This window comes from Anopheles stephensi, chromosome 3 (assembly GCF_013141755.1).
Source record: "Anopheles stephensi strain Indian chromosome 3, UCI_ANSTEP_V1.0, whole genome shotgun sequence".
In the NCBI taxonomy this organism is placed as follows: domain Eukaryota; kingdom Metazoa; phylum Arthropoda; class Insecta; order Diptera; family Culicidae; genus Anopheles; species Anopheles stephensi.
In genome coordinates, this window is record NC_050203.1 from 41077028 (window position 1) to 41103319 (window position 26292).

A 26292-nucleotide genomic window follows, 5' to 3' on the forward strand; every position below is an offset into this window, starting at 1 on the left:
GTTTTTTTGCGTGTTCTCTAAAATTATCACAAGGGTTTTTGTATGGTAAATTAATTGGCACTGCAAAGAAGTTTTGATTACAATTGTTTCATTTCAGATTTTGAGTCTCCACATGTTCACACATGTCTGCAAGATTTTCTCCATGCTGGTAGATCGGACCGTAGAACAGGTCGTTGGAAACTGTGACAATACGGCATCGGACCGTCATTATTAATAAATAATAATAGCTGGAAACTGTTTGGGTCGTGTGCGAGGCGTACACCCGACTAAAACGCGCGGCCGCCAGGATTGGATTGAGGATCAATGCGACGAAGACAAAGAACCTGGTTGCCTGTCGGAGGCTCTGACCGTGATAGCGCACGACTCGGAAGCAGAGTATTGGTTGACGGCGACGAGCTTGAGGAGGTGAAGGAGTTTTGTTACCTTGGCACGATCGTAACTTCGGACAACAACGTAAGCAGCGAAATCGGAATAAAATTTAGGGAATCGTGTCTACTACGAGTTCCATAGACTCCTGAGCTCCTGACGAAATCAACGCCATATATCGCACACTGATACAGCCGGTAGTCCTCTACTGGCACGAGTCCTTGACTATGCTGGCGCAGGACACCAATGCACTCGCCATCTTCGGGCGGCGGGTGCTGCGGACTGTCTTTGGCGGTATGTGCGAGCAGTACGTGCTGGAGAAGTAGAATGATCCACGAGCTAGCTGAGCTGTTTGACGATGCAGACATCCTGATGGTTGCCAAAGCCGGAAGTATACGCTGGTTAGGACACGTGATGGGGGACTCATGGTCTACATCTCTGAGCTGTCTCCTGTTTAAACCAGTGGCAGATCGACCTAGGAGTGAAAGGAGCGGCCGTTCGGGGCCTTGTCGGCGAGGGAAATCCTTTTTTGATTTTACTCACAAACGAGTCACAATTAGAGGGACCTCAGCTGCCATTCCGCTCGGGGCCTCCGGTCGCGCGGCGTGGGACCAGAATACCAGCTTGTGTTGGTCCAGAAATATAGAACACTTCTCCATTGGATTAGTAACTCCCCCATCGGTATAAAGCCCGAGCTACCGCTGATGGGACGGTCTGATTAAGCACCTGGATCTGGGTGTAATACGCATCTATCCTCTTTCGATTTGTATTCCTATTTGTTGCAGGCGGAACATGCATGATCGTATTTTCTCGGCAATACGACTCAATTTTTTCGTTGTGACGTTGAGAAATGAGAATGGTACCGGAAGGCGCGTGTTGGCGGACTCAACCTATGGGCGGTGATGGGCGGCCGCCACGAGCCTCGCCGGTGATGGGGGCCTCGGCGGTGGGGTCTCGAGCAATAGGCCTTGTGAAAAGTGACCCCCCTCAGCTTCCAATCCGGTCCTGTACCTTACATCCTGCAGATCCGCCACTGTATGTTGAACACGTGGACGGGCGCAAGATGTGCCCGTCAGAAAGGTCGAGGCTGTGCCCGCAGAGTTAAAACGCGTAGGGAATCGAGTACCCTCCATGCGAGTTGTAGTGCACGATAGGTAAATTAGTATCATTAACTGGATACGATACTTACGGTGGGATCACCCACCGAGTCATCACTATCAATAAGCGGTCATGCCTGAAGAATTCAAACGGACAGGGAAGTCACAAACGGATACAATCTTGCAGGTAGTCACTCAATGGTTGTTGAGCAAAGGCAGGAACGAAAAAGACTTCCAACACATGGGCAGCGGAATGTATCACTCACATGTTAATTGCCGATTAAAATTGGCACTCACGCCACACTTGTGCGCGTACTGCATTCGATAGCGACGGGTTTCCGCTGTACAGAACCGGTTCGAACTATTCTTAACTTTTCGACGCGAGGCGAACCATTCATACCGAGAAGCGTCAATCGATCGTCCCAAAGTGTCCTGTTTCCATATGTTTCTTTCGACTACTCCCAAAACACACGCAACGGGTGTGATAACAAACCGGAAAACATTTCACCGCAGCGAAGGCTTAGAGCGGGTTTGTTTGCTTTAGAATTTCCATTTCGATCATCACAAAGATTTCCCCAGGCCTTCTCGGGGTGACACAATGTGCGAATTAGAACAAAAGGAACGCCTGTTTCTAATCAACCACCTTGGAAATTCTTTCGGCATCAAATGTTAAGCACCGACCACAATATTTACATCTTCCTGGCGCATACCGATGAAGGTACCGCTTTAGATAACAGCGCGTCGAAAAGCTGACCGAAGGATCTGTCCACCAAAACCGAGTGAGGACGGGGAAGCGGCGTGCTATATTACACACGCGCAAAATATACCCACATTAACGAAAACCGGTCCTAGTGTGGCGTACGGTGCCCCGAATACGCGTTTACGGAAGGGCTGGCTGGGAATCCCCGCAAAGCAAGAAATCCCTGACTCTTGCAGTATAGGCACAAACGGACTCGTTGATGATCGTGCGGTAACGGCTGAACGCGATCGATCCCCAGCACACGGTACGGTGTGTTGCGGTCGACTATCCCCCGACGACGAATGTATGTGTGTATATATATGAGTGTGGCATTGAGGGACGACCCATGGAGCTGTGAGCGACGCTCTGACCGGATCACGACCGGATAGGGGTCATCTCATCTCTTGAAGCTCCTTGATAACCGACAGAAGCGATGGGGATGGGATGGTTCGGCCCGTTAATGCGTTGGTGTGTTGGTGCGTTCTGGACTGGATCTGGTTAGCCTCACTATGGTCTATGTTGCTGTAAATTCATGATGCTTCACATACTCCACTGCTGCACCATCTCCACCGGCTATCGACCAATCTCATCCAGCCATCGTGACAGTGTCATTAGCATACGGCAAGAAACGCACACAAAACATCACTAAAACAATGTGCTTGTCCATGCGTTGTTTTAACCTGCTGCCTTCGCTCACCGTGCACTGCGGCAGCACCGTACCGTGCCAGTGTGTGTGTGTCGGGCAATCGCCTCAGCTTCTCCCGCTCCTTAACGAAAGATGATCTTGAACGGGGATCTTAGCGATTGGAGCATCTACGATCTGATCAGTCATTGCGAGACCTCGGCCCATACAGGCCCGTACCTTTGAGGGTGAACACCAGTGTGGCGTAAGGAAGTGTGAACCGTTTTTTCGCCTCGTACAATGGTGCTGCAACGAGCTGTGGTCGTGTTCCTGTTGATTACAACCTCCTGCGGAGTGTTATCACGTGAGTTTTTTTTTTATATTTAATTACCGTTCAGCAAATGCTCGCAAGGCACGCTTGAGATGAGGGCAGCCAAACCAACCCGTCAGCATCACTGCGTTGGTGATCTTCTGCCTCTGTTTTCAAACGTTCCTCCCTGATGCCGTGTCGTCGTCTCGCTTACAGAAGAGGATCCCGAATGCAAAACACCGACCATGTCCGATGGGTTCTGCGTTTCCGTGGAGCGGTGCCGGAACATTTACTCCATCATTATCTCGCCAACGCCACCTTCGCGCGGCATACAGAACTACATCAACCGGGCGGCCTGTACGCTGCCGGGGGTGACACGCAGCGTATGTTGTCAACCGTTGGAGGTCGTACCAGTTCCCGTCACGACCACAACCACAACGTCGACCACCACCACTGCCGCACCGGTTACGACCAGGCCCGGCAGTGGACCGGTGATGCTTGTTGGCGCGGAGCCGGATTCTACGGCGGCACTTGACTGGAGCCTGCTGCCGACGAGAAACTGCGGCACCATCACGATCAACCGGATAGCGTACGGCAATGCGACGCGCGTGTTTGAGTTCCCGTGGATGGTGTTGCTGCGGTACGAGTCGAACGGTCAGCTGTCGGACCGGTGCGGCGGGTCGCTGATCAACAGCCGCTACGTGCTTACGGCGGCCCATTGCGTTAGGACGTCCAGCACAATACGGCTGTGAGTATTGGGCGTCGTAATTTTACCAAAACTATTGCACCACGCTCTAATGTGTGCTAAATACTATAACTGCCTCAATACAACAGGGTCAAGGTGCGTCTTGGTGAGCATGACAAACGGCAGGATGTGGATTGCCATGTGTTCAGTGACGGTGAGGAAGACTGTGCCGATCCCGCAATCGATGTCGATATCGAATCCATGACCGTCCATAAAGAGTACAATCGGCCCATCAAGTTTAGGCACGATATCGCTCTGCTCAGGATGGCGCGGGAAGTCGAGTTTAGCGGTAGGTAGCATCCCCGTTACGACCAGTCCGCGAAGGTGCAGGAAAACAGTGTTCTCATTTTACCTCCCAATGCCGCCACAGATTCCATCAAGCCCATTTGCTTGCCGGTCAATGAAGATGTGCGCCGTAAAGTGCTGCCCAAATACATCATCACCGGTTGGGGTACGACGGAGCAGCAATCGCTGTCGGACGTGTTGCTGCAAGCCATCGTGAACCACGTTACCGTGCCGGAGTGTCAGCGCAAGATGAACGAAAATTTCCTGTACGTCACGTTGGCTGACGAGTGGCAAATGTGTGCGGCCGGTGAAGGGCTGGTGGACTCATGCCAGGGTGATTCGGGCGGTCCGCTAGGCTTTAGCGTGGACATATCCGGGGCCAGGTTCGTGCAGTTCGGTATCGTGTCGGCCGGTGTGAAGTCCTGCGGCAAGGAGAGTGTGCCCGGCATTTACACGCGCGTCACAAGCTACATGAACTGGATAGTGGCTAACATGAAGCCGTAGGGGGCGATTTCTTGGTTTCGGTGGTTCGTTCAGCGTTCAAGCGGCTGATCATGTACTGACAAACTTGTAAAATAGCAATAAAGATACCATATTACAACATTGAAACTGTGTGTCCAGCGAAGAGGAGAAGGATTGCACAAACCACATGCGGCTTCAAGAGTTCTGGCTGATAATTACAACCGAGGTGTGAACGAAGAGATCATCTGCAAAGTGAAAGCACTGCGTGTTGTGGATGCAAGTAGACGCTAATTGTAAAGCACTTCAACTTGCGCCCCGTGCTCTTGTTCATCTCCGGTGTACTAATTGCTATGCTATGCCGTTATAAGTTATGCAAAGAATGTAGGCGAATGTGTGTTGTGCGAGGGTGCTATAGCGTGTACCATTCATCTGATTAGCAAATGATAATTGGCTGCGCATATACAAACAGAATAATCAGCAGCAATGCAGGTTTTACTTGACCGGGCTATGCAATGGTTGAAGATTAGCATACTTGGTTTTTTGACAATCCAACTATGTTTCTATCATTTCTGTATGTAATTCACCAATGTTCAGATTGGATACCGGTCCGTAACCGTTAATGCATGCACTACTCACTTGTGCTTCCTGGTCCTAGTTGCCGCTGAGGGACTCTAAAACAAGAAGTTGGCTATACAATCGGATGGTAAGAGTACCTTTAAGGGCACTTCAAGAGCTAAGATTTTGTGCTAAGACCGAACATAGGATGCCTTCCTTGTTGGACCCCATCGACGTTGTTGTGTAATAGTCCATTAGTAATACTAGTACAAAAATTTTGATCATAACCAGACTTTCGTCTTAAAATAGTATACTATACTGCGTTATATATATGAAGTTCCGAGTATTGGACTGCTGCAAAATACCTGGCGCACGGTCGAGCGCCATTGCATACCGATCGAATATTCCGGCATTTCTGGTGGATGCGTCAACCACATGGCTATGTCTAGAAAGAAAGAGCTCGGTCGTCCGGTGTCATTCTCCTGGTATAACCACACCGAAGCCTCACGCTCGTCATGGAATAGGTCTTGTATTGATTTTGGACTTACCCATTCACCTCGTTCAACCAGTATAAAGCAGACGATGTCTAGTAGGATGACTTAGTGAAGAAGAACATAAATTTAACAACTTTGTTGGAGGGCGGATCGGTACAGGTTTTATAGAACTTGACTCAATTTCCTCTTTGTTGAACGGAATATGTGTTTTCTTACCGTAGACACTCAAGGTGCTCTTGAAGCCGTTCTTGCGGTACTGTTCAAACACACATTCCCATCGTTAATCATGCTAGCATCTGCCAGAGGAGATCTCTTAAATGTGCAATCTTCTTATGCTACCCTTGCATTCAGAAGGAAATCTGAAATTGTACAGCACAATCTACTCATAAAATAAGAGTATCCGTTTGCACTAATACAAATTGGACACAAAACCGGTGTGATGAGATTCGCGTGTATAAACAAACTGTCATCAAGGCTGTCGAACCCACTGCAAGCAAGCGTCTCACCTTTGCTGTATGTACTTTTACCGGCATATGTATGAACCTTGGTCAACGCAAACAAACTCTGTGCGTCAAATGACTTTACTTTGCACTGGTCCAAAACATCAACAAAACTGATCCCATTTTTCACCACTGCCAGTGTACTTTTGGCTCGTGATATCCTTAAAGTGTAGTGCAATGATAACATTCCAGCGTTGAGTTGAGTGCACAATGAGTCGTATCCAGTGGCGTCTTCGTGAGCTTCCAAAGAATATAAGGTAAATGGAATGAAGCAAAGCCTTTTTTCGTCTTATCAGTGGTGGTGTGGGAATTGCTGAAGGATAATCCACTTGATGCACTTTTGTGTCCTTTTAGCCAAACAATTCGATTTCGCATTCAGTACGGCAAACAATGCATCCGCTCGCTCACTTACAATCATCACATGAACCAGTCGTATGCGTCCGATGTTTGCATGGAACCGATATTTTGGTTCGTGGACAACTTCACCCATCTGCTAGGACCGGTAAGGCGCGCTTAGCTCGGCAGCTGTGTAGTGTAATTGAAATGTACGTTCCCGGGTTTTCTTTTTGAATGCTCCACAGTTTTTTGTCTTTGCCGTCGTATGTTTAACCACTGCCGTCGTAACAATATGCTACTGGATCGGATTACCGTACTGGTGGAATAGAAACCGCTACATGACTGTGTTCCTAATGATAGTGGGCCATTGGTTGTTATTAAACGTAGTGTATAATTTCTATAAGGCTGCTTCCGTGTCACCGGGCTATCCGCCGGAGGTAAAGCATTTGAACAGGAAAATAGTTCCTCTTTTTGCGATTGCGCTAGTAATGGTATGTGTAATGTCCTTTTCTATAAAACCTTACAGAAGGAATTGATAGCTGAAGCGGTCAGCATATGCAAAAAGTGTATAGCACCAAAGCCTCCTCGAACACATCACTGCTCAGTATGTAATCGGTGTGTCCTACGAATGGACCACCACTGTCGTAAGTTTCGTTTCTATGGCCGCACGTCGTATGGCCCGTTGCGATGGTTGAATTATATTGATGGTGAACTTCGCTTGTTTCAGCATGGCTTAATAATTGTGTCGGCTATCACAATCATAGATATTTTTTCCTGTACATGCTGTACACGACGATCGGTACGCTTTTCATAATATCGTTCGGTTTGGAGCTGGGTTATGGCGTACTGTTTCTCGATGAAGGTGGCTGGAAGGAGATGGAACCATTGCAAGGACATCCAGTACGATTCAATCTTTCGGGACACATCATACCGGTGGTAAGTACCGAAACCGGGATCAACAGACACTGGAAACTGCCAGCGCTAACAGCTGCTTCCTTCTATTTTAGACCGAAATGAATGATTACGAGCATGACGGTATGGCTCCCGCGGAGCACGATCTACCCATACCGCACCCGACACATCGAACGGAAACGATTCATGGTGCGATACTGTTTATGGCACTTATCAATGTGGCCACACTGTTTGCCCTCGGTTCACTGACTGCCTGGCACAGCACGCTGATCACACGCGGTGAAACCAGCATCGAAGCGCACATCAACAAATCCGAAACAAAGCGGCTTGCCGCAATGAACAAGTCCTACAGAAATCCGTACGATTTCGGCCCAAGAAAGAACTGGAAACTGTTTCTGGGTATAACGCGCAAACGTACCTGGTGGCGACACGTGCTGTTGCCCTCGTCCCACAAACCGGAAGGCAATGGACTGACATGGTTAACGTACGAGCATGCGTTTGACACTGCTGACGAGTGGCCTTAGTTGGCAGCGTAGCAAAACAGGCCCGTGGCGGTGTTGAAAAAAAGAAATGGCGAAAAAAATGGCAGCAATTCTCAGTACATTAAGTTACCACAAACTCTTCAGGTAAATAAAATTTCATTTAAGCATTCCTACGACAACAGTAACTAAAAAGAGATAAAATATTCATTTCTCAGGCAACTTCTACAGGAAGAAGTAAACGGTACAATATTTAAATTTATTGTGTCGTAAGAGATATGCTAATTTAAAACATGCTTGTCCTCAATTTCTCCACATTCCTTGGTCACCGATGCGCGACTAAGCTTTATCGTTCAACGATCTGTTTGATCCAACTCGTGTGTGCTGCAATCCGCGACAAGATTGATATTGACTGGGCGTTTGGAGACATTAGGCAACCGAGGGTATGGGACGTCATTCCCACGACCAGTGGAATGCGTGTACCGTTGTATTCGACGATGCCTTCAACCGGATTGCCGGGCAAATCCGCACAGACAGTGTCAGTGTGATAGTAGTTTTCCACACATACATGCTCCGTGTCTAGAATCAAATTGCTTCCGCTGGGCAGCGATCGACAATCGGCATTGTACATGGCGCTTCTTGGATACACATGCATTTGGCCTGCAGAGCAAATAGACAATTTATTAGAGATTTGAAATTAATGTTCTATATTGCCACTTACCACCTGTGCCTCTTCCAATGGTGTACAGCTTCAACGGCACCATTTCGCTCTTGGTCCACAAACAGGCGGGCAGCATATTGGAGGAGAATGGCACGCGTCCCTTGACCCGCACCAACGCCAAGTTGCTCATGCCTTGCGCGTATGACGGGTGGTTGATGATCTCGTCTATTTCGAAGGTGGTAGAGCTTCGAGTTCCCATTCCGACCGATTTTAAACCACGACCCGATGCAAGACAGCTAGCCGCACTCAATACGTACAGATCACTCAGCAGTACACCCGTGCACGGCCAGGCCTTCCTTTGTGCATCGCCGATCGTAACAATGTGCGGATACTCTTCATCCGCAACCGGTCTACCCTCGGAAGGGATGTGCTCGAACTCCTCTGCTGGAGGACGCTTGTATTGCTTCCAGTAGGACACACAGCTGTTCAGCTTATAGCCGGACGCAGGATTCGTTTGCGGTGCCGTTCCAGTGACCGTTAAGCGTGTTGGTCGCGTTAGTGAGCTGGAGGGTGTCGTAGTGCTGGGGCAGCAAACGATCGGTGCAAATGCATGCTGACAGATGGAAATGATCGGTCCCATCAATTCCTTTGCACAGGACCCATACGGCACGCAAGATCCTCTTCGTCCGTCCGGAAGCTGACAGGATTGGGCCGTCGAATAGGTGGCAACATTTTCCCCCGAGTTCGGGAACAAAATTTGCCGTTTGGATCGGGTGGATCTGATCTGGCGTCGGTTGTTGCCGGTGCCAAGCACTGTCTGCTCTATCCACTTTATGTGGGAAGCAATTTTGACGTACATTGCTTCCGACCCAAAGCCACAATCGTCACCGGCCACGTTCAACCCAAACACGTACGTGTAGTATCGGTCATGATGCCAGATCTCTCTTTCCAATGGTCCGCCGTGTTCGATCTGGGTAAAAGTTTGGTGCCACACATTGCATTTAGCCGGGTTGTATTAATACTAACAAGCCACCCGGTATTCTTACCCGACAAGTTCCTGGTACTAGCGATTGGTTGTTTCTGGTACACATGACCTTATTGCTCGACTGCCAGCTGCACGAGCTACTGTCCGCTCGCATCCTTGTAAGTACAAGCGTATTGTCTGTGGAGAGATTTTAATTGCAATGCGTGGGCTCGGCATGGCCATGGCTAGATACGTACTGGTTGATAAAGGCTCATCATCCATTAGGAAGTTGTTCATGTTGTAAGGACCCAATCCAGCCATTTCGTAGAACGGAAGCGTAAGCGATTCTGTGTTCAGTATGCACGCCGGCACCACAGTCGGCTCAAATCTGTAGGGAACAGCATCGATGGTCAGGGAATCATTCACCATCCGATTGCACTTACCGTATGTTGCGCTGAAGTTTCACGAGCGCTATGTCATTATCGATCGATCCACCGGCACGATAGGCCGGATGTTTAATAAACTGGTCGATTGGAACGATTTGAGCCTGGGGATGATCCTTGAAAATGTCTAAATCGCCAGCCTTTACGTATTCGGGCGATTTGTTCAAGATGAAACGATCGCAGTGCGCCACCGTTAGTACATAGTTCTCGTTAATCAACACACCGCCACAGTTCCACTGTATCCGTCCGCTGGTCGCGGCGTATCCAAGATAGACCCGATGCTTCGCTACCGTTTCCAGATCCATGTAACTTCTCTCCGGTTCGACGAATACTTTATCCCCTATACGGTTCGCTATCATGGCTTCTTCGATTTCGCGGACATTGATGTGGCGTGCGGCACAGGCTGTGTAATGTGTGAAAACTCGGTGATAAAAAAAAACCTGGCATAAGGGACACACCTAGCACCTTACCTCTAGCATCGAACGATAGTCCCGTTTCCGTTTGTATCCAATCGACATACGAGGACACCCTGGTGTAAACGGCCGGTGTGGCTGTACCGCAAAACCGTCCAAACGAGGTAATGCCCACGATGAACGGTATGAGTCGATTGTTTGCCATCAGCTTCATCTGCAGCGGACCGCCCGAATCACCATGGCACGTGTCCATCCGTTCGTCGGACGCACAAAGCTGTTGATCGATCAAACCCTGCTGGCGCCGACGACCCGCAGGATAGAACCGACTGCACGCTGCATTAGTGACGGGAGAAAGCTGCACCTTCAGCAGAATCGGTGTACGTTCTCCACCGAAACTAGTTTGGCCGAAACCGGCCGCTTCCATGCGGCGGTCGGGCACTTGCGCACCGGTCCAGAGGCAAGCCGGAACTACCGCGCTGGTTAGGGTGACGGCACGGTCCAGCGTGATGAGTGCAATGTCGTGGTATTCGGTTCGAAATTCATGTTCCGGATGACGGGTGAAGCTCGCGATGCTATACTCCTGGGCAAACTGGTTTTGCGGATCGTACAGCCCGGCGGTGATGTCAATCACACCCAAACGTACCACTTGCGGGGCCATACTGTTCAAGGACGATCGGTATACTAGAGATGGGTACACAGGCGCACAATGGTGCTTTCCGATGATCTTACCCATCGTCGTTTAGCGCGCAGTGCGCTGCGGTCAGCACGTGGCGCGTCGTTACGAGCGATCCTCCGCAATCGAAGCTAAGGGAGCCGTTCGAACGCCGCCACCCGATTGCCGCCATATGCGAGAATTCTCCCTGCCTGGCCGGCACACCGTAGATGGGATACACCAGATAGTAGTCCCCGTACTTGTGATAGCGTAGATGACAATCTGTGCAGGTGAGGTTGGTGCGCATCAGCTTTAGATTTAATTGCGGACCAGATGTACCTACCGTTCAGCGTTTGGCGCACCGTCGGGATAAAAGCTTTGTTAATGTCGCTCGGAAAGACGCGTTCGGCCGGTTGAATCCGGCTCTGAACAGCACAGAGGCAGCTAAACGATAGCACAAGAAGGATTCCTTTAATTGAAGCCATGTTGTTTCTTCTTTTGTTTCTGTTCTTCTAGCCGGACTCTTTTAATGGACTTTGTGTCCGTACGCTTAGATGAAGCCGGTTTCTGCCCTCGCAGGGAGCACCCGCTCAACTTCGCAGCGCACGCGTTACTGGCTCGATCGAAAGCGTTCCGAACGGCCGAGGGCTCGTTTTATATCCGCTCGAGACGCACACTTAGAACCCGGACACGGTGCTGTTCATCTGTGGATGATGAACAGAGCAGCAGTCGTACGGACGAATATAATGCACTTCGTTGACCGCACCTTTGGGGAATTTTTGTTGTCGTTACTTAATGGAGTGTGTGCGTGTGTGATTTTTACGCGAAGATAGTGTTAGATTTTTTTTTGAATTATTTTAATACAACCTGAGATCATCTGGTGCTGGTTGATCTTGCAAGATCATGCTAATGGTGATAAATGTTTGGATGTAAACGAACACACACACACACACGCACAAAAATCCCATTCGATTCACCACTTTTCTTTGATCGTGTTGCTAATTGGTCGTAATTACTCGGTTAGAACAGGGGGATCTACTGTTAACTTTTATTCAATGTCCTGTAAACTACCCCCAACTGCTTTGCGCCATGCACACACATACGCACACGGGGTAAACGTTAGGAATTCAGCAATTTTTAACATTTATGTTGTTAAACTCGGCAGACGATATTTCTAAAAAGGAATGCGCAGTTACGAGGCACTGGATATCATATTTCAATATTATGCGTCACCGATCGACACATCGGATCGGATTAAGACTTATAATAGTATAATAGCGAATGGTGCTTCATTCTTGGTCGAACGACCTCTCTTAAGTCATGCCTACCATTTCTGGTTTAATAGACTAAATGATGCCGCATAGTTGGATAGATTGAGGTGAGATTTGAGATTTGGCCCGATAGCGTATGCTTGTAACCATTGAAAATGTATCTCAAAAAGATTTTATATTTTATGATAAATGGTCATTTATTTGATTATTTTTGTTGTTGCAACTGCAAGTTACACTAACACTCCTGTAGCGCAGTCTTGTTAAGTGTTATACGTTGGGTTTGTCCTACTTGGCGTGAGTCCTACAAACACGGGGCCGAACAAAAATAGAACCTAAACATACGGTGGGGTTTCCCTGCTTACTATTAATGAAATCCCCCAATTTGCTGAACAGGTTTTGTGTACGGTGTTAGGCGGCGTCTCGTGATCAGGTGCCACTTTTAAAAAGACAATCCAGTTTCCGCCATTTTTGCCCCCGATCAGTACCGACTAAAGCAATCTGTAAGTAGAAGAACACGTTTGGTTAGTAGTAAAATGACGACTTAATAATGGGAAGAGTTTCTTTTGTTGTTTTTTTTCTTTTACCGGTCGCTTCTAACGGTAAATTCGTGACCGTTTCGAGCCACTCGTAGTACGATCCGTAGCGTGTGAAAACGGCTGGACGCTTGACTCCGCAAGCTTTCCCGATCGATTTGTGGCCGATGAGAAAGGGGACACGTTTTCCATTGCGATCGATCACCAGCTGTAGCGGCGAGCTGTGCATATTCTGGAACGAGTAGAATGCGGAAGGATAAACATTTTCAGTTCACAATGCTTTGTGGTCACAGCGTAGTATTCACTTCACGTACAGAGCAGTCACTTGTGGCGGGGTTCATCGCACAGAAGCAGCAGAGCAGTACACCGAACCGTAGCTTCGGTATGGGATTGTAGTACTCGTGGCACTTCTCGGAGGCTACCACGTCCAGCGAGGTCGACTGGAGAGACAATCCGCGTCCATCCGACCCATCCCCAACCATCTGCACGGTGCCCTTCTTCATGTGTGGCTTTAGAATGCACGCCGGTTTGTAGCGCCCGGCAACGACGGCATCGGGTCTCCCGTCCAGATAGTAGATGGCCATGTTGTGATACTCGAACTGTGGCTTGTAGCGATAGTGCAGCGTCTGGTTGACGATTCGGAAGTGTGCAACATTGTCGGTGCCGCTGCCAAACCGTACCGTATCGAGGGCTGGTTGATTCTTGCCCGTGGCGCAGTGTGCGCCGGCCAGCACTACGTTCCTGCCCAGGTACGAACCACCGCAGCGGAAATCACGCGACCCATCGGGTTTCGTTGAACCGAGCAGTACCTGGGAACGGTACAAAACGGGTTTTTAAGAACATCGGTTACGGTTTGCTCCACTTACAATGTGTGACGTTTGTCCATTGTCCGGAAATTGTAGATTGTCTTGACCGAGGATTCCGCGTGCGTGTAAAGCGAAAAGCGCAAACGCGGTTAGAGCCAGCATCGCCGTCAGAGACTTCATCTTCGAAGCACAATCCACTACGAAATGTGCAGCGGATCGGAGAGGACCAAGCGTAGAACCCGTTTGGTCGTGTGTACGCGCACAAGTATTAGTGAAGCAGGGAGGGGGGGGGGGGGGGGGATGCGCAACGGCTCGTATTTAATTGTGGTGCCTCGTGCGTCGTGTCACACACGTTGTCGAAGTGTTAGAATTACGAAAAAAAGAAGAGAAACAAGTTCAAGTTATCTCGCTGAAGATAAATCTTACAGGGATTTTATGTCTCATTAAATAAAGAGTGTGTTAGAAATGTTTGAAATCCTATTATAATTTGTCGGAATTAAAAGTCAATGGACTTTTCAACAAACGACGCAAATGTATTTTGTATTTTGCGAATTAATAATAATTGTTTGCCATAAACGCTACCAAATTTACCGTACGACTAGAATTAAACCTTGACTTGAAATTAATTCAAGATGAGAAAGCACTTAAGAGAGTGAACAATTACTGACAAGGACAAGCTGCACTCGGGAAAGAGTTAGGCATTCAGAAGGTGAAGGAGGATACAAGATTTTTTTTTTGGACAAGGTAGGGCGAGAAGGTAGCAGAACATCGCTTGAACATTCTCTATGCTTTTTAAACTGCAACATGTTTTATCAATGTTTTATAAAATGTGTATTTTGTATTCTGTGTACTCACGTTCGATTCGCTAAAATAACAATTAGTTGACTTAAAATACAACAGATAAAATACAGTTAACGGATACGATACGTCCTTTTTGCCGGTCGAGGGAGAAATCTGACACTCATGGGCTACCTGGTGCTCACTTGTGAGTGGCACATAAAGCGCAGCATACACAGGCTCCCAACAGTGTATATAGTTAGAATAGTTTTATTATGACTTTTCGTAGTACCTAGAAGATTGACTATTCGAACCTTTTTTGGGCACCGTTAAGAGCGACTTAAAGCTTATTCTAAAGATGTTGCGCTTTAAGATAACTTTGCGGCTCATAAGATCATCTTTTCTGGTATGCAACAATATTAAGACTGTAGCCATAGCGCCAAGCACTCACACGCACTGCACTACATTAGTTTTACATGTCTTTAGCTGCAAGATGTGTTTTACCGTAAGAGCGATAATTTCGTAATCACTACCATTTTTCTACGTGTTTCTACGTGCAAGTCTACGTGTTTAGTGCGAACGTTTTGGTAATAAACCAACACAGGACCACTCATAACAGAGCAGAGCGACGGTTGATTGGATGGGCGGATAGCGGCGGGGTTTCCTGATTGTGCATCCCTCAATCGCTCATCACAGGCGACGCTTGAGGTGGTGAGTTCTCAAAAAAATCGGTTGTACCGAATCTAGAAGTTCAAGCGACTGCGATCGAGAATGTTGTGCAAACAAGTGGGAAGCTGTTCTTATTCTGACAGGATTCGATGTAACGGTGTCCATGGGTGGTGTAACGAACCCGTTGTCGCGAACGAGGCGAAGATAACTCGTCCGCAGTGCGTCGTCGTCTTATACGCGAGACTTTCCACCCTGAGAAGAAGCTCTTTTCGGAGGTTGTATAGTACTGGGAATATGACTTGAATTTTCCTGATCTTGTTCCGTGTGGACCGCGGAGGAGACGATCTTAGCAAATTCTAAGTCCAAAGGAAAGAAAGATTTGTGAAAGAGAGAGTTATGTTCCGTGCCGTGTCTTGCCAACAGCGGAGGAAACGCTCTTGAATTTCTAAATCCGGGAAGGGTTTTGAAGGATCCAAATGAAAGCCTTAATCATCAGGAGTTAGGATGACGAATGTCTGATTTATTCATTTTTTGATGTTTTTATATAGTAATTTCATTCCTATCTTTTTAGGAAGCATGAGCGAGACAGAAGGTCTCGTTCCAAATTGAGATGGTTGCATTCTTTCCTCTCCTGCCACGCGGTTTTAAACGCGTACATTCCTAGCGAGGGTTCTTTCGAGTAAACAATCGTCCTTTTTCAAACGGTCAGCAGTGTCCTCGGGGGAGCGTGCAAATGTTCTGCGTTTCGATAGTGGTTGTGATGTAGCGGCAGAGTTATGATCACCCATCAAAGTGCGACTCGATGTGCATGAGCTAGTGAATTGTGATTGTGACAGCGGAGCGTCAGTAGTGGTTGCAGCATCCGAAAATTCAACAGTTGATGTATTGGTAGCAGAAACAGTTCCTTGAGTACGTTGATCCTGCAGATGAGATGATACCGATGATGTTACTATCGCAGTGAGAGCAGCTATCTTCGACTAGATTTCTCTCATAAGGGACGATTTCAATGATGAGACTGATGATTCGACAGAAGTGAGAATCTCATCCCTCACCAACTCAAGGAGTGGAGCCATCGTTCAGGTGAGAAGCCATTAAGTGCCTTTGCGGAACATCCAAAAAACCTGTTGACTAAGGCTCAACTCCCTGGTGCAATCACGAGACAATCCGGTGCAGTGGGTATGATGAACAGAGCCACAAAATCCACTGCAGTGCACGATACATGAAGCACATAACATGATGATGATGATGATGATGATGATGGGCAGCAGAGCACAGCCAAAGAGCAATCACAGAAAGCACAGTGAATAGTGAAGAGGTACGCGGGCTATCCAACAATTTGGCTTGGCTTTTGCCAAATCGGAGCAACCAAACAAGCGTAAAGCACAGACAAACTCACTGACAACTTCAATTAGCGATCGACAATAGTACGCAAATCAGGAGCTCAAACAAAACACAACCGAACGAGCTGACAGTTGACAGTTGGCCGGGTTGATCGTGCAGATTGTTAAGCAAAGAAAAAGAGGAAGTATTGAAGGCAAGAAGAAAGCAGCGAGAAAAGGAGCATAGAAAGTATTGAGAAATCAAAACCGTTTAATGGGAACAACTCTGTTTATATTACTTAGTTACTTAAATCAATATCTCAGTAACTTTACGATCTAATATACCAACCATTCAGGGAGACCCATCAAAGCGATCACTCTATTTCCATCGGGTTCTACCTTTTCTCCCTGTTTCGGGATAAAATGAGGACGTCCTAAAAGGACTTTGTAGGGTTGAGTCGTCCGGTGCCATTTTCATCACATGACTACCCTACGTTGATATACACACACACAAGCGTACAGGGCCAGAAATCTTGCAGAGAATTTTTCCTCTCGAACAAGCGTCAGCATTAGATAGTGTCCATGTCGAGATTCATCCTTCACGACAGCTATTTTGTTTTATTTAATGGGTCATCAATGGCAGGCATGACCATGAGAGGTCTTTGGGTTAGGAACAAGAAGGAGAGGAAGATTTTCATTGTTCACATTGTTTTGAACATATGAGTGACAAGTGAGTTTAGCCAACAGTCCACCAACAACAAAAATAGACACAGGGCTCAACCCCGTCTACCTTCTAAGGACTCTTAACCAAGGTTCTGGCGTCAGACTTCGTAGGAAGGCAGCGGAGTGGGATTACGACCCAAGAACTGTAAGATTTACAGCTGTGCTTCTATTTGACTTCCATCTTGAAACCTGTTTGGAGAGACCATCGATAGGCCGATTTTATGGTGGGCCAAGTATGTGAGAGTCCTTTCCGTCGCCGTCAGCTAGGCGAGCACCAGTACCTCATTGATCAGGGCTCATCGGCTGAAGCAACAGTTGGACCCTTTACAAGCGACTCGTATACCATCGGCTCGTGCGTAGCAAGACTGATTGTGCCCAGCTCGATGTACAATCTGGTAAAAAAAGTCAGAAATCGGATGCCAAGACCTCTCGAGTGCGTGCTATCTCCTACTTTACAACGCATCATTGAAGGCATGGCAGATATGGTTAATCGATGAGCGAAATACTATACGTCATTTAAACAACCAGAGTGTATTCACCAGAGGATGAAATATTTCACTAAGGATAAGAATCGCCCGATAGGATTGTACCTCGACCGATCAGCTCCCCGATTTGATGAGATGTGTACTACAATGCCGTAAAGATAGCTCCAAACACACAAATCATGATGATAGTAGTGAATGTAGGTCCATTCGATTAGATAATTGATGGACAATAGAGTTATTCGTTTTTATTGGGCTAGGGCCGGTGGCAAATACAAACATTTTGCTTTATGTTTATTGGTTTATGTGCCGTACTATGGTGAGCTAGTCAGATCAAGCATTAAAATAGCGCGTTAGTGCATCCACCAGCGGTTCGGCATTCCGATCGAGCCATCTGCGGTTCGATTGAAGCTGCTGTTCAACTTCAGCAGCTATCGAGGGAGCGTGAGCAGTCGTCAAAGAGTTTAAGAGTTGCATGCCCGCCGGTTCCGTAACGTAGCGAGCAACCTCCAAGAGTACCTTGGGCACGGTGGCGTGGTAGATGGAGCTGGGAAATTAGAATGAATTACATTTAAATCGCAGTTTCTATCGATCAAGCGCGGGTAAACGGAACGGAGAAATTACCTGGAACGTTGCGAGAGTTCCGAATCCACCGATTGCAATACCTCTTCCAGTGGCACCTTCGACTTGACGAGCAACCGATGCAGCGCTTCGGAACGGTCAGCTTCGCTAAGGCCAAACAGATACTTGCCGTACGACTGTACCAGCGTCTTGTCCGTGCCGATACAACCAAGAGACTGTTCCAGGTACTGTTTGGCGAAAATATCGTTCTCATTCTTAGCAGCGAGCGCATGCGAAATCTCTTCGGCCATTGCCTTCCGTTGGCCCACGTTCACTTGCTGCAGACCCTGGCACAGGAGTGCACTGTCCACCGTGTTGTGGTAACGCTTTTCGCTGCGCGATAGAGCATCAACTGCCGATTGGGCATCCTTTTTGCACGATTCACTAGCGCTACAGGCCAGCTCGATGGCGATTGTTCGTAGCTCTTGGACGGTGGCCGACTCGCCCAATCCACTATCGGTGCCGAGTTTCTCCAGCAGCGGGCTGGCCATCTTTGCTACGAACGCTTGCAACAAGCGCGACGCCTCGTCGTTGGTTCGTAGCATGGTCTGCATGTGGCGCAGATTGTCACTGGCAACCATCCACGGTACGTATTCGGTTTCCTTTTGCAGGTAGCTCATCAGCTGCAGTACCGCATCGTAGTTGGTTCCACGGGCCAGCGCAATGCTGAGCGTGTCGTCGAGTAGACGGGCACGAGCCGGTGCTTGGAACGCGGTGTGATCTTTGTTCAGCTGCTGGACCATTTCTCGGAGCATGGGTTCTTCGTACTCGACCCGGTAGTATCCGGTGGAGCGCGGATTGAACGTAACCGTTTCGCCCTCGTCAGTCTCAATCGTGTACGCCACCTCGCTCACGTTCGGGGGCATCCAGAATGCTGGCAACGTTTCGTAGACGGTGTTGGACGGTGTCGAGAAGGAAATGGGAATCCACCAAGCGTTTGTGAACGGTTCTGCCGGGGGCTCATCACCAACGAAACGCTGCTGGGTGAACAGGAACTCATCGCCATCACGGCGGACCGTAACTACTGGGACACCCGGCTGGTTGGACCAGGAGCGGAAGATGTCGTGCATCGAAAGGGTGATGGGCAGGACCGCGTCTTCCTTGGCGGCCTGTTCGATGCTGTCGAAAAGGTTGGATTCCTCCACGACTCCCCGATCTTTGCTGTAAGTTGCACAAAAATAATACTTGTACTAGAATAACAGGAGAAGGTGAAACACAACCCTACTTTTGTTGCACATAGTAGCGCAGTCCCTTTTGGAAGGTTCGCTCGCCCAAAGCGTAGTTCATCATGCGCAGCACGCAGGCCGATTTGTCGTAGGCAATCGAATCGAACAGCCGGGAAATGCCCTGGCGTGTGTCGATGTAGTACGTCATGGGGCGCACGGTCAGCGAACTGTCCGCCCGTAGTGCAGTCTGCAGGGGACCGGAAATGAAGCGCTGGCGAAGATTCAGCTCTGGATGGCTCTGGGTGGTGGTAAAGCGAAGCAGACCATGCAATCAGTAATCCGGAAAGTGTTTCACTGTAAGTAAGCTAGCCTTGAAGGTGGTACGTACGATATCTCCCAGGTAGTACTGATACAGCCGCGCGAAACCTTCGTTCAGCCACAGGTAGCTCCACCACTTCGGTGCCAGCAGGTTACCGAAAAACTGGTGCGTGAATTCATGGCCAACGATCGTAACGACTCCCACCTGCCGCTGTTCACCTTGCTCCGGTTCGTAAAAGATAGCGGACTCCCGGTAGGTGACCAAGCCCCAGTTCTCCATCGCACCCGCACTGTAGTCCGAGTCCTTGATTGCCACATTGTCAATCTTGGACATGCTGTACTGCTGGCCAAAATATGCCTCCATAGCACGCATGAAGCGCGTGGAAGCATCGACCGAGTAGGAGAGTTGATGGGCCGACGAGGGTTTGGCCCACGATGCAACGGCTAGCTGCGGCTGGGTCAGCACCTCACGCTCGTACACAAAGTCGGACACCAGCCAGGCCACGAGATATGTTTGCATGCGTGGCGTTGTGGCAAAGGTGGACAGTTTCTTTCCCCCGCTCAGCAGCTGAATGCCACGAAGCGGCGCATTGGACCGCGCATGATACTCAATGCCGCACACGATGTAGATGTCGTACGTCGTCTTTATGCCCGGCTCGTCGTAGCACGGGAACGAGGTACGGGCATCGACCGACTCGAACTGCGTTAGTCCAAGGTATCTGTGGGGGAAGAAAAAAAGGAGGAACCGTTTGTCTTGCTTCCGTTCCTGCCGCAACTGACTCACACATCTCACCTAACGACACCCTGATCGTCCTCGTACGATGATCGGTAAAATCCTGCCTGATCGTTACGATCGATACTGTTGGTGAAGTCAATCTCGAGCGTGTAGGTACCACTGTTTGGCTGCAGCGTGGTACCTACGTTGACCACCAGGAATTCCTTCTCCACGTCGAATTCGTAATTCTTTACCGGAACATTCAGTCCGGCACTGTTCCGAAGCTGCAGATCCGTGATCACATTGCGCAAGCTGTGCAACACTATTTGATCGGTCGCTTCTACCACGTTGATCCTGATCTGAACATTTCCAGTGTACTCAAAGACACCGCGGTGCACATCCGTATCGAGACGCAGCGTATAGTGCGTTGGCACGGTGGTGTTCGGTAGTCGGAAGGAGTCGAACGCTCGCCCGGACACTACGCCACGCGCTTGAACGACTCCACCAGGAGCTGCGGCTAGGAGTGCCGATAGCAGCAGCAACACTCTGCAAGCAAGGCCACACAATTTCACCATCGCAACACACATGCACTGTACAACCGACCGATCGGTTCGAGTGCTGACGATGGTGTCCGCTATTTATAGGAAACGGCGCTTCATTTTATGACAAAAGAGCTGTCCGTATCGTATCACCCAACCACCACCAGATAAAGGTGTTAGTGGAGAATCCAATTTTGAGACGGTTCGCTATTTCTACAGATATTGGTTGACGTTTTGCCGTTAAGTTGTTAAGATAATGTATGGGGGCAACAGGTGAATGAGATACGTAAGATTAACTGATTACTTCACGTTTGAAATTTGTCAACAAATGTTGAAGATGAAGCCGTATTATCAGTGAAACTTGAACGATTGTTGTTTCACGAGTTAATGGCAGTGATATCCTCGTAGTACTACTACTCGTATTGATCTTTTGCTCGGCTTGTAATCTCTTGGATTGTGAACGTGTGCGGTGAAGCTTTGCTTGCTGCAACTACTGTTGGTAGAGTGATACTGTGTTGAGTGTTAATGTATGTGGTGTGTTTGGTTAATAATTGACTCTTGAGTGTTGTACTAGCATTGAGCCTTGATCGTCTTGAATGAATTTACGTTTTATACTAAGACGTTTTGTTGGTTTTCTTGAGTCATGTATCAGGGTTTAAACTTTCCGACAGACGCGGAACATTCAATGAGCACAACCATCCTAATCATGATAATTCGAACAACCAGTAAGAAGTGGATTTAAGTTCAGAATTTGGAATGTATTAACACAATAAACTTGTTTCCCACTTTTTATGTCTTGCCAACTATCGGTTGGCTTTATGAACAACTCGTTTTTCAGATTGATCCTTTGCATAATAGAATAGCAGTCGTTCGTATCGTGTGTGATTGTTGGATCGGTTTAGAGAAATTCTAACCCATCGAACGCACAAAAATGCTCTAAGAACATTTGGGAATGAGAAAATTAAAATGTTTCGTCCGCTTTGTAACACAAAAATAGGCTTTAACATTTATTTTCTAAAAAAAATATCTCCTACTCGTCGCTAGTACATTTCAGTGAGATAACTAGCTATGCGTAATAACCTTATTTCAGTTGCTCTTCGAAGAAAACGGTCCGGATGGGATAGCACACCAGATTTGCCGTGGGTAAAACTCGCGTTAGTCCAAAAGTTGCGCGATCGATAGGAGCTGATCACCGTTCAATCGTTAGCTGATCTATGAATTTTAGTACGGGATGAAGCTCCAATTCCACTTGGCCCACAATTTCTAGGCGCCTAGTCATTTCTTGTGAAAGTGCTCAAGTATGCTTAAGAGTGCTTTATTGACGTGTTGTTCGTGCCTTCAAATATGTAAGCATTGCTTAAAACTACCCACGTGCATGGTGAATGGGTTTCTTTATGGTCTTTGCAATGTATCTCATTCTAGATAACTGCTCAGCAACATCTATCCTACCAGTTGCCTATTTTACGAAACTTTAAGTACGCCTATCTCCCCTATCCAGTGCTAAACTATAATTTAAGACCAGTTTATGACATTCTTAATGTAATTATTAGGTGTATGATTTGGTGTGACACGGTCCGGTGGATACGACAAGACCGATTTACAATTTTTGTGTCCGATTCTAGCACCAAAAGAGGAGGAAAAATTATTAACATCGTGTGCATAAATGGCAATTGCACACCGGTATAACTGCAGGTTCTGCACTTGGATAGGGACTGATAGAAACAGACATTGTCATTCCAGACCTGGGCCCGAATTTTCCGAACCTACCTTCCCGAATCGATTTCGGAAAATTGGGAGCAGTTCGGAATCGATTCCCACCTAAATTTCTTATGAGCCAAAAAATGGTCCCTCTCGAATACACGAGTTTGACAACACTGGTTCATTCAATGTGGTTTGTGCGCAGGGTTGAATGACGGGGAGTTATTCGCAGCCAGGCTGGCGCTGGTGGGCTGCTCATATCTTGAGAATGCCAAGACCAGGAAGCGGTTCTTCCAGCAGGTCCATATGTTTGACCCCCATTCCCTATAATATGCCCCTATCGGAGACGAATACACGAAACACGAATAATGTAAATAAAAATAAAAAGACACACAGGTACCGGTGATTGCTCTTACAATATATCTTTATATTTTACTTTTCTTTACTTACAAAAACATGTAACTCAACAAAGAGGCAATAGAAAAAAAAAATTATTTCTCGGCGATCACTTTTAAATCGTTTATTTTACTTTTCTTTACTTAAAAACATGTAACTCATCAAAGAGGGTGTAGCGACCGTTGTAAGGCGTAAAACGATGCCCGATACCAGCGACCGCTGTGCCGAGCGCGCACAACCCTGGCATCTGCCAGACAGGGTTCCGGTAGCGCAAAAACAAAACTTGATCATTCTCTCTCGCGGCTTCATTCTGTTCAGTTCGGCCCAATAGACTTTGACGCAATCACAATCTTTAAAAAGTAGTACCTATTTGTTGGAAAGGGTGCTAAAATCGCCACCAGACGAGAAGGACAGTACAGACAGAAAAGAGTAAATATGATATTAATTCTAGCCCAAAGCGAAACACTCGCCAATTAATGTGAAAGGATTTCGCGTCGTACTGTATCATGGCGATGGCGATCACTTTTAAACGCAACGAACGCTTCTCAAATCACTGAAAACGCACATGAATGGGTGGGATCCAACTAAGCAATCTAACAATTCACGAGATTCCTGGTGGATTCCGGCAGGTTTGGCAGCGGTTCGGTCCAGTTGTATGTTAACGTTGCCGTCGGAAGTGCACATTAACCCCGTTCTATCGTACGAAAATGATTAGAACGACATGACCTCACACAATGAGTACTGGTCTGTGATGCAACGATGATGATAATGATGACGATGATGATGATGTGGTGCGACGTGCGCGCATCATGCTGCCGATGCTGCTCTACAATCGCATTCCTTCATATTTATCGATCGATTTGCATAGGTAGAATGCCAGGAACATGGCCACCAGTTGTGTTAAGCCGACCGCGATGGCAACGGTGATGAGCAGGTTGCGGTTGTACATGATCCAGTCGGTGAGCGCATCGTAGCATCCCTAAAAGGAGAGCGATAAAACCATAATGTAGCATCCAATTATTTGGACCTTCTTGAAGCGCTCGTTCGTACCTTCTTGAAGTAGCTGTTCGAATCCGTCGGGGCGAAGGGACAGTTTTTGTCCTGCGGCTGGAAAAGGGCCGTTTGCACACAGCAGGCCGCCGGTATAAGCTTATCCCCTTTGCTCTCATTCCACTTCTCGGACAGTGCAAAGTCCCGGTAATCGTCCACACCGCAGCAGTGCAGCTCGGACATCATGTAGTTCCACGTGAGCGTTACAGCGTCCGTTTGGTTGCTATCGTTGCTCGTGTAGTAGTTGGAGATCGTGGACTGGAGGTAGTTTTTGGTTGCCGTTCGCGGCCGATCCTTATACGCAACAGCTAGACCGAAGGCAATCATCTCTGCCATAAGGATTACGAACAGGAGTAGACCGTACTGCAAAGGGTGCACAAGAAAGATGGAATATCAGTAGCTTATACTTGTCGAATAATTTCTAATTAAATCTTGCATAAATTACTCGTTAAACGTTGCATAAAAAGGCAAAAATTGAAACCACTGAGCGATCCACCTGTTGTGCCCTGGTGCACATCTTGAGTTTCTAACGAGATTGCATAATTGCGATTATTACATGTGCCCAAGTTAACAAACATTCAGCCCAAAATTATTCATGCCGCACCGCACAGCAACGCTGGCAAGAGAGTCAGTAAGAAATTTAAACACGACCGATCATTAGCGGATGCTGCCATTTTCGATGCCGTATCTTCTATCTACCAGGGGCCATCATTTACACATGACGTAAAGTAACGTGCGCTCAGCGATGCATATAAAACAAAGCCCAACAATGATAGAGAGAGCGAGAGCGAGAAACAAGGAGAAAAAAAAACACTTTAACGAGCCAAAGTTAGTAGGTACAAGCCTCTTCTTCATAGCTTTCGTTTTCAACATTACAAAACCGTAACACATCAACATGGAACGTGCTACGCTGGACTGTGAAAGGAACGCAGGCAGGACAGGCAAGACTCCACTGTAAGAGAGCATTATTACCTAACATAAGTGGGTCGTGGAGTCCACACAAAAAAGCAAAGAAAAACGCTAAACGATCAGAGCAACTAACTGCTCAATAGTCAATATGTTAGAGTATGGTAAACGAAACCATTCATCAACGATCATGTGCGTCAACACGATGGACATCATGTTGTTTAGTGCAGTTTTTGTTCTGTATAAAATAGTAATTAATTTTCGTAAGTGTCTTTGGAGCTCTTTAGCTGACGAGTGTGCTATAGCTGATAGTCTATTCTACTTATCTATAGTTTGCAGGGTTTATTAGGTGTGTCAAAATCGTAGGATATTAAGTAGGTTGTATAATTTGAGCCCTGCTTTACTGTGACAAATCATTTCCTTGCTCAACAGCTGTGTAAATGAACAACAATCATTAAGCTCCAAACGCGTGACAACTTTTAAACGGTTGCCCTTTCGGGCGGTGGTAGACACACGTTGTTTCACTCGCCATTAAAACTGCTTCGCTGACCTACCGTTGTTAGAAGACACTGGCTTTCCCGTATCGCTCCACAGTAACCGAAGAAGGTGATGAAGAACACCACCAAACCGATTACAATCAGCAGATAAGCTAGCTGGTCTATCACTGCCGGTTGCGTGAAATGCTGTAAAAGAAAATGAAGAAAGTGACAAGATAAGTTGAAGCGGATGGTGAGCATGTGCCGTACATGCGGTTGTTGCTGAAACATTTTTCATCCCACACGTGCGTCTTGTAAAGCCGATCGTTAAGTTAAAGTAATCCTACCGCCCGTTTTTTTTGTCTGCACCTTCTACTACTACTATTAATGCTCAGAGCAGCATGCAGCATGAGAAGGCGTAGACGCGTTTATTTAATTAACAAACAAAGTGTCACTTAATCGTACGCTCTGTACCCCACCACGCGCTGGATGTACGTTGCAACATCCGCTGCAGCTGTTGTTTAAACAAATTGAACCCGCTGCAGAGCAGATGCTGCAGATGGTGTCGTCTGATGCGAACGATGGAATAACAATGGAATCAATCATGTGAGATGTGTTAACAACTTTTCTATATTCAACAGGGAATGTTTAAGAGTATTAATCAGAATTACATTTTTGTGTGAGGATTTAAAATGAAAGTAATGTTGCAGAACACGCCAAATCTCCATATCAAAAAGGTTATGCTGCGTGTTTGGTGGGACCCGTTCAGCATCTTGTACTATGAGCTGCTTC

General features: G+C 47.4%; 6 protein-coding genes across 15 annotated transcripts in view; 2 read left to right on the plus strand and 4 right to left on the minus strand.

Annotated features, from left to right (window-relative positions):
• Positions 1-2934: 2934 nt before the first annotated feature.
• LOC118512272 (serine protease easter-like) lies at positions 2935-4773 on the plus strand. The gene is made up of 4 exons (XM_036056461.1): positions 2935-3188; positions 3351-3882; positions 3969-4168; positions 4250-4773. The coding sequence occupies exons 1-4, from the start codon at positions 3125-3127 to the stop codon at positions 4666-4668; spliced, it is 1215 nt and encodes a 404-aa protein (XP_035912354.1). The 5' UTR covers positions 2935-3124; the 3' UTR covers positions 4669-4773.
• Positions 4774-6253: 1480 nt separating this feature from the next.
• LOC118512275 (palmitoyltransferase ZDHHC16) lies at positions 6254-8160 on the plus strand. Of its 2 annotated transcripts, XR_004906278.1 has the most exons (7): positions 6254-6432; positions 6530-6677; positions 6757-6948; positions 7038-7155; positions 7239-7447; positions 7519-8049; positions 8121-8160. XR_004906278.1 is itself a non-coding variant. In XM_036056464.1 (6 exons), the coding sequence occupies exons 1-6, from the start codon at positions 6386-6388 to the stop codon at positions 7945-7947; spliced, it is 1143 nt and encodes a 380-aa protein (XP_035912357.1). In that variant the 5' UTR covers positions 6254-6385; the 3' UTR covers positions 7948-8090. The 2 variants fall into 2 exon arrangements, 1 of the variants encoding a protein (XP_035912357.1); XM_036056464.1 differs by lacking the exon at positions 8121-8160 and having other exon boundaries at positions 7519-8090.
• Positions 8113-11660, minus strand: LOC118512256. 2 transcript variants are annotated; one of them, XM_036056421.1, is made up of 8 exons: positions 11379-11660; positions 11113-11317; positions 10441-11042; positions 9971-10373; positions 9785-9915; positions 9610-9725; positions 8627-9533; positions 8113-8562 (listed from the first exon to the last, which is right to left on the minus strand). In XM_036056421.1, exons 1-8 carry the CDS (start codon positions 11518-11520, stop codon positions 8249-8251), a joined length of 2820 nt encoding a protein of 939 aa, XP_035912314.1. In that variant the 5' UTR covers positions 11521-11660; the 3' UTR covers positions 8113-8248. The 2 variants fall into 2 exon arrangements, with proteins under 2 accessions (XP_035912314.1, XP_035912313.1); XM_036056420.1 differs by having other exon boundaries at positions 8624-9533.
• A 563-nt stretch (positions 11661-12223) lies between these two features.
• On the minus strand, positions 12224-13901 carry LOC118512280 (serine protease snake-like). The gene is made up of 4 exons (XM_036056492.1): positions 13706-13901; positions 13154-13648; positions 12891-13071; positions 12224-12804 (listed from the first exon to the last, which is right to left on the minus strand). Exons 1-4 carry the CDS (start codon positions 13823-13825, stop codon positions 12785-12787), a joined length of 816 nt encoding a protein of 271 aa, XP_035912385.1. The 5' UTR covers positions 13826-13901; the 3' UTR covers positions 12224-12784.
• A 3906-nt stretch (positions 13902-17807) lies between these two features.
• LOC118512258 (aminopeptidase N-like) lies at positions 17808-21157 on the minus strand. The gene is made up of 5 exons (XM_036056422.1): positions 20514-21157; positions 19791-20439; positions 19462-19700; positions 18240-19397; positions 17808-18162 (listed from the first exon to the last, which is right to left on the minus strand). Exons 1-5 carry the CDS (start codon positions 21020-21022, stop codon positions 17949-17951), a joined length of 2769 nt encoding a protein of 922 aa, XP_035912315.1. The 5' UTR covers positions 21023-21157; the 3' UTR covers positions 17808-17948.
• Positions 21158-23163: 2006 nt separating this feature from the next.
• LOC118512281 (tetraspanin-9) overlaps positions 23164-26292 on the minus strand; it is a 29489-nt gene continuing 26360 nt past the window's right edge. For 5 of the 8 annotated variants that reach the window (XM_036056493.1, XM_036056497.1, XM_036056498.1 and 2 more), the window contains exons 5-7: positions 25579-25707; positions 24119-24481; positions 23178-24047 (exon numbers count right to left, since the gene is read on the minus strand). In XM_036056493.1, coding sequence (XP_035912386.1) covers positions 23895-24047; positions 24119-24481; positions 25579-25707 — 645 coding nt within the window. In that variant the 3' untranslated portion in view covers positions 23178-23894. Of the gene's footprint in view, positions 24048-24118; positions 24482-25578; positions 25708-26292 lie in introns of all 8 variants that reach the window. The other 3 variants (XM_036056494.1, XM_036056495.1, XM_036056501.1) reach the window with 1 other exon arrangement.

Excerpts from the sequence above, each read along its gene's own strand:
- LOC118512256 (XM_036056420.1), bottom strand. The coding sequence starts at position 11,520 with ATGGCTTCAATTAAAGGAATCCTTCTTGTGCTATCGTTTAGCTGCCTC. Across the intron at positions 11,043-11,112 it reads TGCGCGCTAAACGACGATGG|TATGGCCCCGCAAGTGGTAC; the intron begins GTAAGATCATCG and ends GTCCTTGAACAG. Across the intron at positions 9,916-9,970 it reads AAACTTCAGCGCAACATACG|ATTTGAGCCGACTGTGGTGC; the intron begins GTAAGTGCAATC and ends TGTTCCCTACAG.
- LOC118512275 (XM_036056464.1), top strand. The coding sequence starts at position 6,386 with ATGAGTCGTATCCAGTGGCGTCTTCGTGAGCTTCCAAAGAATATAAG. Across the intron at positions 6,949-7,037 it reads CACCGGGCTATCCGCCGGAG|AAGGAATTGATAGCTGAAGC; the intron begins GTAAAGCATTTG and ends AAAACCTTACAG. Across the intron at positions 7,448-7,518 it reads CGGGACACATCATACCGGTG|ACCGAAATGAATGATTACGA; the intron begins GTAAGTACCGAA and ends CTTCTATTTTAG.
- LOC118512272 (XM_036056461.1), top strand. The coding sequence starts at position 3,125 with ATGGTGCTGCAACGAGCTGTGGTCGTGTTCCTGTTGATTACAACCTCC. Across the intron at positions 3,883-3,968 it reads ACGTCCAGCACAATACGGCT|GGTCAAGGTGCGTCTTGGTG; the intron begins GTGAGTATTGGG and ends TCAATACAACAG. Across the intron at positions 4,169-4,249 it reads GCGGGAAGTCGAGTTTAGCG|ATTCCATCAAGCCCATTTGC; the intron begins GTAGGTAGCATC and ends ATGCCGCCACAG.
- LOC118512280 (XM_036056492.1), bottom strand. The coding sequence starts at position 13,825 with ATGAAGTCTCTGACGGCGATGCTGGCTCTAACCGCGTTTGCGCTTTTC. Across the intron at positions 13,072-13,153 it reads CCGCCACAAGTGACTGCTCT|AATATGCACAGCTCGCCGCT; the intron begins GTACGTGAAGTG and ends TACTCGTTCCAG. Across the intron at positions 12,805-12,890 it reads TTTACCGTTAGAAGCGACCG|ATTGCTTTAGTCGGTACTGA; the intron begins GTAAAAGAAAAA and ends TTCTACTTACAG.
- LOC118512258 (XM_036056422.1), bottom strand. The coding sequence starts at position 21,022 with ATGTGTGTTGCGATGGTGAAATTGTGTGGCCTTGCTTGCAGAGTGTTG. Across the intron at positions 19,701-19,790 it reads AGTACTACCTGGGAGATATC|AGCCATCCAGAGCTGAATCT; the intron begins GTACGTACCACC and ends ACCACCACCCAG. Across the intron at positions 18,163-18,239 it reads GAACTCTCGCAACGTTCCAG|CTCCATCTACCACGCCACCG; the intron begins GTAATTTCTCCG and ends CTAATTTCCCAG.